A 14,718-nucleotide genomic window follows, 5' to 3' on the forward strand; every position below is an offset into this window, starting at 1 on the left:
CTCTCCTTATTATCCAACATATTTACTTATCCAACATTCTGCTGGCCCGTTGATGTTGGATAACTGAGACTCTACTGTAATTTCATTAAGCTGGAAACTCTTAAAACTTCTTAGCAATCTTTTCTTTTTCTCCACACAGAAATGTTATTAGTGGTCTGTAATGATGGAAAAGATCCAAGTGTGTGTTGCTCAAAACAACACAACAACAATAATAAATTTATTACCTGTTACTCCTTGTGGCATGAGGCGGGGTTCAACAAAATTAAAACACTATTAAAATACATTTAACACAAGACCACATCAATAAAACATTAAAATTCACAGGTTAAAATTTATTGAATAGGCCTAGCAGTAGAGGTGGGTCTTCAATTGCATCTTAAATTCTGACAACTGATTTAGCTGTCGGATCTCTTCCGGCAAGTCTTTCCACACTCTTGGGCCAACCAATGAAAAGGTCTTCTGGGTTAAGGTTGGCAGTAGCATTCTGGATGGCAGCATTAGCCACCCGCAGAGGATCTTAGTGTGTGGCGCGAATTGTACGGGAGAAGGCAATCCTGTAGGTAACCTTAACCCAAACTCCTTTCACTGTATTGTTAAAATATTCACATTGAGAATACTGCCAAATATAGCAAGAGTTATGGTCTCTCCTTTTCTGCACATAAGAGGCTGACTAATACATTTTGAGCAAGTTTGTAATAGCTATATTCAACATTCTAGATCTTGTATGGAGCAGGTGATGATTACATTAAATGATCTTGAGGAAACCTGACAGTTATAAACCTCTATGATTCTAATGAAATTATTTCCTCTCTTTTAGACTTGTTATAAAGCAGACTGGAAGAAGATTATTGCCAAAGGATATGATCTCAAGGCAGATGCCATTCCTATAATTGCTGCAAAAGCCTCACGAAATATTGCTAGTGATGTAAGTAGATAGACACTTCTAAGCATTCTTGAATATGTGAAGTTGCCTTCTGTTAAAATTTTCCATGGGCCTATCTAATTTTGTGCTAACGGTGAACCTTTATCAACTCTGCCTTTTTTTTTGGTCTGTAAACATTGCTACTTGTTGATATATATATATATATATATATATATATATATATATATATATATATATATATGTGTGTGTGTGTGTGTGTGTGTGTGTGTGTGTGTGTGTGTGTGTGTGTGTGTGTGTGTGTGTAAATAATTCAACCTGGGATATTGATACTGTTCATGCAGTGAATATTGAAATTATGATCTTCTCTATCTGGATGGGGGCCCCTGGTGGCACAGTGTGTTAAAGCGCTGAGCTGCTGAACTTACGGACCAAAAGGTCCCAGGTTCAAATTCCGGGAGTGGAATGAGCGCCCTCTGTTAGCCCCAGCTCCTGCCAACCTTGCAGTTCGAAAACATGCAAATGTGCGTAGATCAATAGGTACCACTCTGGCAGGAAGGTAACGGCGCTCCATGCAATCATGCCGGCCACATGACCTTGGAGGTGTTTATGGACAACGCTGGCTCTTCGGCTTAGAAATGGAGATGAGCACCAACCTCACGACTGGAATTAACGTTAGGGGAAACCTTTACCTTTTTTAACTATCTGGATAGCAAACCCTCAATAGATATGTCAGACTATTTTTCCTATAATCTCTATAATATCTGGTTATACATTTGAAGAACACCAAATTGGGGAAAGATTGCTGCAACCTAATTATAAAACTATATAACATTCTATGGAATTTTGAGCAATGTGTTCATTTTTTGCTACTGAAAATTACTAGGCATCAAGTAGAGTTCAAAGACCACCAGTTATTAAATTGTATCTCCAGAAGGATTATAAATCATGCCTTTGACAACAGAAAAACCATATTTGTCTCTAAATTTGAGAAGGAGCCATTCGGTAGATGTTGGTGGGCTGAAATCACTCACCATTGGCTAGGCTTCTTAGGGTTGCTAGGATATGTGGTCCAACGGGAATGGAAAGATGGCATTATTCTCATTCCGACACAACAGATCTACATGAGATCCAAATGAAGTTAATTAGATGGTGCTTAAAAGTATGCTGTTCTTGGGAATACAATAACATTTATAGAGGAGAAATTTGATGAATTTAGAATTATGTGAGTAATTAGGCAAGACTTAAAAACAATGAAAAGAAGCCATTAAGTCTTATGAACCACTCCATAAAACTTTATTTTTTCACCAGTCACCACAGTATCACCGTCCCTGCACTTTGCTGTCAACTCCTTTTCAAGAACAGGAGTGGGACTGGCCATGATTTTCAATCATTTCTCTCTCAAAATAGAAACCCTGTGGTCCTTGTTATTTCTTCCCAAACTGATGTGATGACTGGTTTGAGAGAAGAAGCTATATGAAAAAAAAAGGCAGAAAAGAGCCTTTCCAAAACTGTTCAAAAAGAAAGGCTAGGGTTTGGGAGGCCCTGGAGAGTGCAAAATAGACATAAGAGAACCATAAGAGAGGAGAATGTAGTTTTATGGAGTTGAACAAAAATAATTGAACAAAAGTGTGACAGATAGGTTTGAAAAATTGGGAAAAGTGTAAAAGCCAGAAAGCAGTGGGAAGACTGGAGGCAACAAGAAGAATCAATAACATCAGATGGCATTATATTTTCCACTATATTGTATATTGCATATTGTTTCTGTCCACAACCAAATAGGTTTACATTTCTTTACTTTGATTTATTTTTGTGCAGTACAAGTACAAGGAATCGTATGAGAAAGACAAAGGAAAGCAAGTTGGTTTCCGTAGCCTGCAAGACGATCCTAAATTGGTTCATTATATGAACGTGGCTAAACTGCAGTCAGATCGTGAATACAAAAAGGACTATGAAATCAGCAAGACTAAGTATCATTCTCCTTTGGACATGTTCAGCGTGACGGCTGCAAAGAAAGGCCAAGAAGTGGTTACCGATATAAACTACAGGCAACGTCTGCACAATTACACCCTTTTGCCTGATGCCATGAGTGTGGAATTGTCCAGGAACAGGATGCAAATACAGAGTGATGTATGTATTAGGACAATGATAAGACTCTTATGGCTACAACTGTAGATCGGGGTGGAGATTGCAGAGGGGCCATTCATCCATGCCCCTTATTGAGGGCTCCATGGTTGCTTCTAATACAAGAAGTGAATTTCCCATTGAGCTGAAATACAGCTACAGGATTTGGAGCAGGGGTGTAGGGAGGGGTGGGAAAGGGAAGGCAAACCACCACAACTTTTTATGGCTTAAATATTTTGATAAGTTTCTCAACTATTATCCAACTACAGTAGAGTCTCACTTATCCAAGACTCGCTTATCCAAGGTTCTGGATTATCCACGGCATTTCTGTAGTCAATGTTTTCAATATATCATGATATTTTGGTGCTAAATTCGTAAATACAGTAATTACAACATAACATTACTGCGCATTGAACTACTTTTTCTGTCAAATTTGTTGTATAACATGATGTTTTGGTGCTTAATTTGTAAAATCATAACCTAATTTGATGTTTAATAGGCTTTTCCCTAATCCGTCCTTATTGTCCAAGCTATTTGCTTGTCCAAGGTTCTGCCCGTTTAGCTTGGATAAGTGAGACTCTACTGTTTTTATAATTCAGGGCCAGGGCTTGGGGATTTCTCGGGCTTCAGGGCCACAAAACAGTCCTACAAGTAGCCCACTTTCCTATGCCTGCTGTAAGCACTGAAGTGTAGAGCAGGAGTGAAGAACACGTGGTTCTCCTTTTATTAAATTGGAATTCTCACTAACCTAAGTGAGCACAGCTAGTTATGTAGGGTTAAAGGAATTGCAATCCAATGGCCACACATTTTCCATTGCTAATGCAGTGGCTGAGGCCTTGGGGAGGTCTCTGGAAGGATAAATACCTAGGATTCCATTTCAAACTATCTACCTTCAGGATTTCTATTAGGATTAATGGGGGCCTTGAAGTATAATGATGCCCAAGTGTAACTGGAAATGGTTTGTCTCACAGTCTACCGTTAATCTGTGGAAATTAATATGCTTCCAAAAAGGGTGGAACTAAAGAGACAGACTCACATTTCCAAATGTCTAAATAGAACAATATGATTGACTTTGTTTCCTTCATTTAACCATGTGTTCACAATTTTCACAAGCAAAACCATTAGTTGGATGCAGCTATTCTTTTCACCAGTGGACACTTTCTTTGGGGGAAATTGGCTCAAAGAAGTGGACAAGTTTTCAAGCCTCTTGGAGAAGTTTTTTGTGTGTGTGTGTGTGATGAGGAGGGTGTGTTTAAGAAGGAATCAATGGCAGGGCAAATAGAAAGAGCCCTTCTGTCCAATCGAGGGTTTTGCTAGATATCAGTTACTGGTTAATAGCAGAAAATCTCAGCTGGAGAAAAGCCTACTAGCAATGGATGGGGCTTTTACTACTTTCATTTATGGAAAGAGCTTTTGTTGGATTCACTATTGAATTTACTACTTCAAAATGGTTGTCATAAACACAGGAAATTGGCTATCCTATTCTATAAAATAAAGAATTACTCCACACTTTCAGAACCATAAACCAGTTCAATTATAATGTTTCCCTTTTTCAAAAAAGATGTAAGGCTTGGCTGTGGGCAGAGTTTCTTTTGGCTTGAAGACAGAGGTTTTGAATACCCAGCAATGGTTTTATATTTCAGTGGTCTGGATTTAATCATTATGGAACAGGCTATAGAGTGACTTCTGTGTTTTTAATCTACTTTGATGCAATTGGAAATATGTTATTGCTTTGGGAATGATATGAAGGGTGAAACCTTACAGTCATCTCTCCACGTTAACTGGGATTAGAGAGACAGGACTCCACTGAAAGTGAAAAGCTGCAAATGAAATACAGTATATATTTTTTTACCCGAGAGAACACCTCTCTAAAATCTCTAAGTTATCTGACATGGCTCTGTGACCAACTTCTGAAGGAAGTTGATCATGCAGTTTCACTTCAGGATATAGAGATTCCTAGATATGACATTTTAATCAAAAGCATGAATGATCAAATCCTCAAAAGTCAAACTTGCAGATGTGGAGGGGTGACTATAATTTGAGTCACATTGAATGTCTTTATTTGCTTTGTTTGTAGAATCTTTATAAAACTGATTTCAATAACTGGCTGAGAGGAGTCGGCTGGGTGCCAATTCAATCTCTTGAGGTTGAAAAGGCAAAGAACGCCACTAACATTCTAAATGAGAAGAACTATCGCCAGCACCCAGACAAGCTGAAATACACCATTGACATGAATGCGATGGAGCAGGTGCTTGCCAAGCAAAATGCCCAAACCATGAATAAGGTAAAAAGAACAAAATTTCAGAGCTTTCTTTTAGAGCTGAGGATCAGCATCAAGATGTGCTTTATTTATCTGAAGTCACTAGAGGACAGCAGTGACTGGAAGTATAACTTTAACTTATCCAAATGGTTCATGGGAGCCCCTGGTGGCGCAGTGGGTTAAACCGCTGAGCTGCTGAACTTGCCAACCGAAAGGTCAGTACGAATTTGGGGAGTGGGGTGAGCTTCTGCTCTTAGCCCCAGCTTTTGCCAACCTAGCAGTTCGAAAACATGCAAATGTGAGTAGCTCAATAGGTACCGCTCCAGCGGGAAGGTAACAGCGCTCCATGCAGTTATGCTGGCCACATGACCTTGGAGGTGTCTATGGACAATGCCGGCTCTTTGGCCTAGAAATGGAGATGAGCACCAACCCCCAGAGTCGGACACGACTGGACTTAACGTCAGGGGAAACCTTTACCTTAAAGTACTCTGCTAATATTGGACTTTACTGGTAGCATTTACATCTATCAACACAATTACCCAAAATGTTCTGGATAATATAGTGTGTCATTCTTTTAGAGCATGGTGGAAAATTAAAGCACTGGCTCCAAACATTATGCGGTCATGCCAGCCACATGACCTTGGAGGTGTCTACAGAGAGATGAGCACCAACCCCCAGAGTCCGACACGACTAGACTTAATGTCAGGGGAAACCTTTACCTTTACCTTTTTTAAGTGGTTCATGTAAAAGTGAATAGGCTACTTATTTGTTTAATCGATCAATTTAATCAAAGAAATGTCTCATATTTTATAAAGCACGCAGTGAAACTGAAGGACAGTAGATCACACGTACAAAAAGTATTGCTTTATGACTTCCTTATCTATAAACTTTGCTGTCAGAAGATACCGTTATGACCTGTAGCTCAGAAGGCTATAAAGAGGAAATTCATAGAGGATGGATCAATTGAATTCTATTAGCCATTATGGTTTAGCATTAAAGGACACAGTATGTTAATGGTATGGGAAAGATTATTGACTTCAGATTCTACATCTTGGCTTTCTGGAAACATCTGACTGGACACTGTGAGAAACAGGATATTTTATTAACTGGGCCCTTGGATGTGTCTGGTTAGGCTGCACATAGGTTTATGTTCTCAGGATTATTACAAGTTTAAAGCAGGGGGAAAACCAGATATATTGTAATTTAAAGGAAGAGTGACATTAAATGTCCTTTGAAAAGGAGGAAATATGTTGACTTCTGGGGAATGTGGTACTCTTTAGCCACCAAGCTGATAATATTACATTGGTTATACACTGTTATGTGGTCAAAAAACAAAACAGAACAAAATTGCTAGCATCAAAGATTTCATATATGTAGGGATTAGATATGTATAAATTTGCCCCGTTCTAACCCATACTTCATTGTAGTGCTTTTCAGAGCTATGTTAGTTTGCTTTAGTACATTATAAAAATTAATCTTATGGAACCTTAAAGGTTAACCATTTTTTTTTCATTGTAAGCTTTCATGAATTACAGTGTAACTGAATTTGGGAAAGGGGATACAGTTCTTTATTGGGATAAATTATTTAATCCTTTAGGGCCACAATACTTTCCCCCACCATTTGTGTTATTGTAAAGCAAGTAATTAGACATGTCTTTGTGAATATTTAAGAATTCAAGAAAATGTTGCATCATTAGTATGTGGAATAGAACACATTCTTGCGGTTAGTTAGAAAATGTCACAGTTAAAATGAGATTTAGTTATGTTTTGTATAGTAATGTATCCAGAATGTGATCTGTCACAATTTTTGGTGCTCCTTTTTGTTTCTGGGATGGGCTTGTTTGAAAGTGTTTATGAAAATTGATAGCAGAACAAATAACTAAATAATTTGCAACATACAAATGATAATGTAAATAGCTGCATCTTTAAATAAAACTCCCTTTTTTAATTGCAGAGACTGTATATTGAAAAATGGAACAAAGACAAAACTGATATTCATGTGATGCCCGACACACCAGAAATACTCCTGTCCAAAGCCAACCAAGTCACCATGAGCAATGTAAGGTTTCAAATGGCAAAGAATATTTAATATGAGCCCCAAATATACATCTTAAGATCATGACATTTTTAGACTAAATTTTGAAAACACAGTTATGGTTTTGTTTTTAACAATCTCTCCTGTACTTCTGCCCTGTTTTGGAACAGAAACTATACAGGTCTGGCTGGGAAGAGGATAAGAAGAAAGGTTATGATCTGAGGCCAGATGCTATCTCAATAAAAGCTGCCAGAGCTTCCAGGGATATTGCAAGTGATGTACGTATTATTTTATATGGCATTCACGAAGAACATATACACTAATCTATATCTAAAATGAACATTCTCAATTACCGTTCATCCATAGTATTTAGATTGCTTGTGTTCTCTGAATATTAGGTACAGTTTGACACATCTGAGACATATTTCATATTATACTCTTTCTTTCACAAATGTCATTTAGACATCTACCAGTAAATAATACTAGAGTTAATTCACTGGTCATAATGAAAATGATAGACTGCTATATACCTCACTCTCGATGAGGAGACAACTGGCAAGTCATCCAGTGGCAAATCCTATCATGGCCACAATCCAACATGTGAATTAAATGCTTATACTAATTTCAAAGGGCTTAATTTCAGTTTACTCCATTCTAAATCCAGTTGTCAGCTCCCGAGTAGTTGGAGATGTCATCAGCCTTCTTCTAGATACCCCAAGTAACCACAGCTAACATCATGCAGGGTAATAAAACAGGTCACAACTTTATTTGGCTACAGTTTGTCAAGTTGGCACCCAAATGATAAACGATCCCTCCTCCCCAATGGTCCATTTTGCTGTTGAGATAATCTGGTCTTGAGACAGCTGCTAGGACACCCTAGCCTCAACCTGTCTCAGACTTACTACTTTGTGATGTGGTGTGACTACCCTGCTTGGGTGTATCTGGTTATACCACATCTGTTGGCCAGAGTGTCCCCCCCCCCCCGGGAACCCTTATTCATTTCCAGTTCGGGCTTTCACTGGTGAATGACCGGATCCCTGACTCATGTCAACTGCCAAACCCCCAGTCAATACGATCAATCCGATAAATACAGGGAGAGGAGGGAGGGCTGAAATTCCCCTTGGACTATCTGTTACTTCATCTGAACCAAATATTTAAAACCTTACCTGCTCTGGCAGACTTTTTGACCAATGCTGCCTGGAGTCTCCACATGATTTTGTGTGGGCCATCTCCCACTTGCAAAGGAATTCTGGAAGTTGCCATGCGTGTCCTGGCCACTACCTCCTCACTTCTCCCGGAAACAAAGGTGACAGTGTCAACTGTCTTTCCAATTACACTAGAAGAATTAAATAAACGGGAACTTGGCAATTCACTATTTTTAGTCCATCCAAATGGCTAACAATTCAGGCTTCTGTGTTGGATTGTTGTTGAAATCTATACAAGTTCCTGGAGTTTATGGTTTCTCGTATATTTTGTTTGATAGGCACAAGGGTAAAGAAATGTTTTGGAATTTCACATTCCATTCTTCTGATCACCTTTGTAAAAGAGTGGTCCCTAACCCTTTCAGTTTGATTTTTTTTTTTAAAAAAACACACTTCTAGTGGACATAAAGAACAGCTTGCATGAACTGTAAATAATTATCTAATGAAATCTATCCCTCTTTCCCTCTCTCTTATAGTACAAATACAAACTGGCCTTTGAGCAATCAAAAGGAAAACACATTGGATTCCGTAGCCTAGAAGATGACCCTAAGCTGGTGCACTTCATGCAAGTTGCTAAGATGCAATCAGAGCGTGAATACAAAAAGGACTATGAGAAGTCAAAGACCAGGTTCCACACCCCAGTTGACATGTTCAGTGTAATCGCTGCCAAGAAAGGACAAGAAGTGGCTACTGATATAAACTACAGGAACATTATCCATACTTACAATGTTTTGCCAGATTCGATGAATCTTGTTTTGGCCAAAAACATGATGCAGATACAGAGTGATGTAAGTAAAATAAAAATCTAAAAAGTCTTTGAATAACTGGTTCTTCAAACTCATATATACTGTTTCCAAAGCAATCATTCTTAAAAGAGTAAGAAGGTATTTTGCCTATTTGTTGGTGGTAGAGACAACAGACTAATAATATGCAGCCTTTATTGCCAAGAAGAACTTTTTTCTTTTGGAGAAGGGGGATTTTGTTGGAATCCTATTGGCTAGTATTAAAATGGCTGCACGTGGGGTTCTGCTACTGCCATTTGTTTTGTAAGAACATATGCAGCCTTTTCTCTTACTTTTAGCTGGCCAAGTAAAGAAGTGATGAGCCTCTGCACAACAAGTGAACTCAAGGCTTTGATTACTTGAGGCTGATAAATTGCAATTCTGGCAGGGTAAAAAAATCTTTGGATGGGAATTACCACACAATAATAATAAATAATAATAATAACTTTATTTTTGTATGCCGCCTCCATCTCCCCCAATGGGGACTCGGAGCGGCTCACATGGGGACCAGGCCCAATCAATACTCTATGACATCATAGAGTCATCAATTATACAGCAACATCATAATAAAAACAATGTAAACAGGTTGTGATTTAAAAATATCATTAAAAATACAAAATACGAGGGCTATCCAGAAAATATGTTACGTTTTGGAATTAAAAATTAACGAAGTATAGGATAAAATATTTATTATATGCAGTTAAAAGCTATACTTCAATAGTACCTTTAAACATAGTCCCCATTCAAAATTAGGCCCTTTTCAGAACTATGAGTTTACAAACTTCCTACCCTCTGCAGTTTCCCGCCGCGTCCAGAAACTCAGCCAGCTGAAGAATGAATGCAGGAGGGAGGAGCAAACAAATCACCCGCTCTCGCTTCTTTTCAAGCAGCCAGAATCGGCCAGGACTGTGGCTGCTTCTCCTCGGAGGCTATACCGCTTTTCTCCACACGCGGGTTTACCTCTCCTTCTGAGGAGAAGCAGCCACAGTCCTGGCCAATTCTGGCTGCTTGAAAAGAAGCGAGAGTGGGTGATTTGTTTGCTCCTCCCTCCTGCATTCATTCTTCAGCTGGCTGAGTTTCTGGACGCGGCGGGAAAACTGCAGAGGGTAGGAAGTTTGTAAACTCATTAATAGTTCTGAAAAGGGCCTAATTTTGAATAGGGACTATGTTTAAAGGTACTATTGAAGTATGGCTTTTAACTGCATATAATAAATATTTTATCCTATACTTCATTAATTTTAATTCCAAAACATAACATATTTTCTGGATAGCCCTCGTAATTAACAGTCATCACACGCCAGTAAAAGGTCCAATAGGACATGAATGGGCAACAACCAAACTGGTAAAAGTGTCTATATCAGATAGGACGTACATGAAAGGCACACAAAAGGGAAAGATGAATTCTAGGTGGAAATCAGCTATAAAGTGACCAAGCAAATTTCAATATAGATAAGGACCAGAATTATAACAGAATTGTTTAATCGAATACACAACCAAACATCCATGTTTTTAGCTGTTTCCGAAAGATGGCGAGGACGGTGCTAACCTAATCTCCCTGGGGAGGGAATTCCAGAGCCGGGGAGCCACCACAGAGAAGGCCCTCTCCCGCTTCCCCACCAACCGCATTTGCGAAGGGGGAGGAAGCGAGAGAAGGGCCTCCTCAGAGGATCTAAGAGATCGCACAGGTTCGTAGGGAAAGATGTGGTCATGAAGATAGATCAGTCCCAAACCATTTAGGGCTTTATGGATGTTGTGTCGCTCCCATAGTTGTGTTAAATCGTGATTGGGTTGTCTCTTTTCATTAATAGTAAAACCAGAAACCAGCAATGTTCTACCACTCTCTGTCATGTGATAATTTCCTTCCACTGTACTCCCAATTTTGTGAAGCACAAGAAGGATTACTTTCAAGATACTGGTACTAACTTTCAAGGCCTTACATGGTCTGGGGCCAGCGTACCTGAGGGCCTGCTTATCCCCCTACCAACCCCAGAGATTACTTCAGTCCGAAGACCAAAATTTAACATACAGACTTATCATTTGTCCTCTACTAGGCAGAGAGCCTTCTCAATTGTAGCCCCTCAATTATGGAATGCCTTGCCAGTTGAAACTCGAACCACCCAAGACCTACTTGCCTTTTGGAAAGCCTGCAAAACCTTGCTCTTCCGACAAGCTTTCAATGGGTGAAAAACCCGGGGCTATGTCTGTTTTTATTGTTGCTTTTATTGTTGTTTTTATTGTTTTTATTGTTATTTTATAGTTAAGTGTATTGTTTTAATCTATTTCTGTAAACCGATCCGAGCCAAACTGGGAGTAGTGATATACAAGTTTAATAAATAAATAAATAAGGTCTTACAAGAAAACGGAAACTGTGTGACTGCACAATAACAGCAAAATGAGGGTAGGATTCCAGTGTAACTAGTCAATGGCTATTCACCAAAAGATGAATTTGATCAGTTCAAAGTAAAGTATCACAGAATTTAGTAGATTATCTTCTCTCATTCTGTCCTGCTGATAGAGTGTGTAAAACATTTGCCAATCAATACTTACATTAAATAAGAGGAGCTTCCCTAACAGTTCTCATCTGGTTTATTTCATCCTCCTCCCTCCAGAATCAGTACAAAGCAGACTATGATGAATTCATGAAGGGAGTTGGATGGGTTCCCTTAGGCTCTTTAGAAGCCGAGAAGAACAGGAAGGCCATGGAGATTGTCAGTGAGAAGAAGTACAGGCAACATCCAGACAAACTGAAGTATTCTATTCTGATGGATTCCATGCCCATGGTCTTGGCTACAAGTAATGCAAAAATTATGGACGAGGTAAGAAGATAATTACCATAACATTGTAATGCCAAGAACAAAAGAATCACATGGAAGACCAAGAAGTCGTATTAGCATATGTGTTGGGATTGAAACAAAATTGGCTATTCATATTGGTTAAACTAAGGATGGTTAAAATAAGAATGCATCTAAGCTGTAGAAAAAAAGTATTTTGCCATCTCTGCCAAAGAACGTTAGTGCATCACCAAACTACAACTCCCAGGTTTTCATAACATTGAGCCATGACAGTTCCAGTGACATCAAACTGCATTAATTTTACAGTGCAGATGCATCCTAAGATAGCTTATGACTGCCATAATCTAAAGTAGTGGAAAGAACTTAGAGAAATTAACTCATCTTTTTATGTTTAGCCCCAAATTGGGCCAAGTTATCTATCTATCATCTATCTATCTATCTATCTATCTATCTATCTATCTATCTATCTATCTAAATTATTTTTTAGAAACTTGAAATTTATTATGGGTACTGCTTTTTATTTTTATTTTATTTTTACTAATTCTCTTGCACTGCAGTCAGTAAAGAAAACCCTTTTCTCATGAGAGGAATCCACTGATAATTTTTAATTGGGAAAATTTGGATAAATTATATTATAGATAACATTTTTTTACAAATTAATTTTGGAAATGCAGTAATACATTCATATAAAGGAATGTCAAATGTATGGACTATATATCTGATTCTTGCTTTCTTAAAGAAAACTGGCAAATGCATTATTTGTTGAAAGTTTATTTCCTTTGGATAGAGGTTGATATATGTTTGACTTATATCCTTTCAGCACCTTTACAAAAAGAATTGGGAAGCAGACAAGATTAACATTCACATCACGCCAGACACTCCTGAGATTCTTTTGGCAAAAGCCAATGCATTTAACATCAGCAATGTAAGCATAAGGGCATTTTTGATATCTCTAAGTATTGGAGGAAAATATTGTATCTTCTATTTAATTGTTTGGCAAGACCTTCCTGTTTCTACATCATAAAGGCTTAAGTAAACGTGTTGTATGCATGTGTGTGTGTGGGAGGGGGGGGGATGTAATTTTATTAATTAGCACACTAAACTATTGTCTTGGAATATGGTTGTGAGATTATATTCATAATTAAGTTCTATTAATATCCATAAGAAATCAAGAAAATTCCTGCTGGATAATTCCAAAGATTTATTTAGTTCAACATTCTATTCCTATAATGAGCAACTATGCCAATGTCTTTGGATGCCTATGAGGAGCGGAAAAAAGCATGCAGTAGTGTGATTGTGCTCCCTGTAAACTGATATATGCAAGAATGCCTTTGGTTCCAGAAAGAATATACATACCCACTGTGTCTAGTAGCTAGTTACATCTAGTAGCTATCTAATTAACTAAATAAATACAGTTTCCTAGGCTGATATGATCATCCAAGTGTAGTCTCAAAACCATGATGCACCAGAGAACTCCAGCTGTGGACGGCAGAAAATGAAGTGACAAAGTGTTTACCAATCTGTAATGGTCTCTAGGGAATTTCAAGAGAATAAGTTGCAATTGGCAGCTTAGACTATGCAATCAAATAACATCAAAAGAAGAATCACACCAGTAATTAATAATAATGATAATAATAGTAGTAGTAGTAGTAATAGTAGTAAAAAAACAATAGCAGCAGATTAAAATGGCCTTTGCTCCAAGCATGCTCTATGCATCTAAGCTACATTGAACGCTCACCCATCCCAAATCAGTTGTCTTGATTCTACTACTGATTACTATTGATAAATAATTAATGTCAAAGAATTCCTAAGTGATCATATACAGTACAATTATTTGCAATTGTATTTAATCTCCTCCTCCTCCTCTTCCTCCTCTTCCTTCTTTGAAATTTGCCTTTCTATATATAGAAAATGTATACACTTTCATTGGAAGAAGCAAAGAAGAAGGGATGTGATATCAGGGCGGATGCAATCCCCATCCAAGCTGCAAAAGCCTCACGAGACATTGTCAGTGATGTAAGTTTTTCAGACTGCTTGGGAGTTAAAAGCAAGATGTGCAGATGATTGCACTAATACTTGGTTATTAAAACCTGTTTCATGGTTAATTTCAATTTGATGCATTGTCTTGGATGTGAAATTGTGAGCAGAGTCCTGCTCATTAACGTAATAGTTCCAGAACCCTCTAATGCAAAGGTATAAACATAATTCTTTCTTCTCCTTGTGGGCCTTTTGTATTCTTGTAAGGCCCATATTCCAGGAAAGTATGTGAGGTGGTAAGGAGGTGACATTTTCTCTCTTTCCCTTGAGTAAATGAAAGTTGCAGCTGGATGTCTCCTTATATTTGCATGTTCTGGGATAAGATCTGCTCCACACGGTAAACCACAGGCTAGACAGACACAATTAAATGGAAAAAATAGAACACAATTGATTACAGTGATTGATAGGATTGGTACACACATGGTTTTGGATCTAGACATTGACCAACTTGCCTGTTGATCAGTGAGCCTGCAAATCTAACCTAATACCAGATTTTTTGGGATGGCCTATGATGGTCCTGTAGGGCAACTGATTTAGTTAAAAATTACCATCTGGGTTATTCGGACCATGTGAGGGAAGCCCATCTGCCTCTGATAGTAGTACAAC

At 38.3% G+C, this 14,718-nt stretch overlaps 1 protein-coding gene across 43 annotated transcripts in view; it reads left to right on the forward strand.

Annotated features, from left to right (window-relative positions):
• The window catches only part of neb (nebulin), a 229,122-nt gene that overhangs the window by 64,311 nt on the left and 150,093 nt on the right, over positions 1–14,718 (forward strand). For all 43 annotated transcript variants that reach the window (XM_062965858.1, XM_062965887.1, XM_062965945.1 and 40 more), the window contains 9 exons: positions 818–925; positions 2,699–3,010; positions 5,082–5,288; positions 7,219–7,323; positions 7,470–7,577; positions 8,978–9,289; positions 11,893–12,099; positions 12,896–13,000; positions 13,984–14,091. In XM_062965858.1, the coding sequence (XP_062821928.1) occupies positions 818–925; positions 2,699–3,010; positions 5,082–5,288; positions 7,219–7,323; positions 7,470–7,577; positions 8,978–9,289; positions 11,893–12,099; positions 12,896–13,000; positions 13,984–14,091 (1,572 nt within the window). The remainder of the gene's footprint in view (positions 1–817; positions 926–2,698; positions 3,011–5,081; positions 5,289–7,218; positions 7,324–7,469; positions 7,578–8,977; positions 9,290–11,892; positions 12,100–12,895; positions 13,001–13,983; positions 14,092–14,718) is intronic.

Source organism: Anolis carolinensis, chromosome 1 (assembly GCF_035594765.1).
Source record: "Anolis carolinensis isolate JA03-04 chromosome 1, rAnoCar3.1.pri, whole genome shotgun sequence".
NCBI lineage: Eukaryota > Metazoa > Chordata > Lepidosauria > Squamata > Dactyloidae > Anolis > Anolis carolinensis.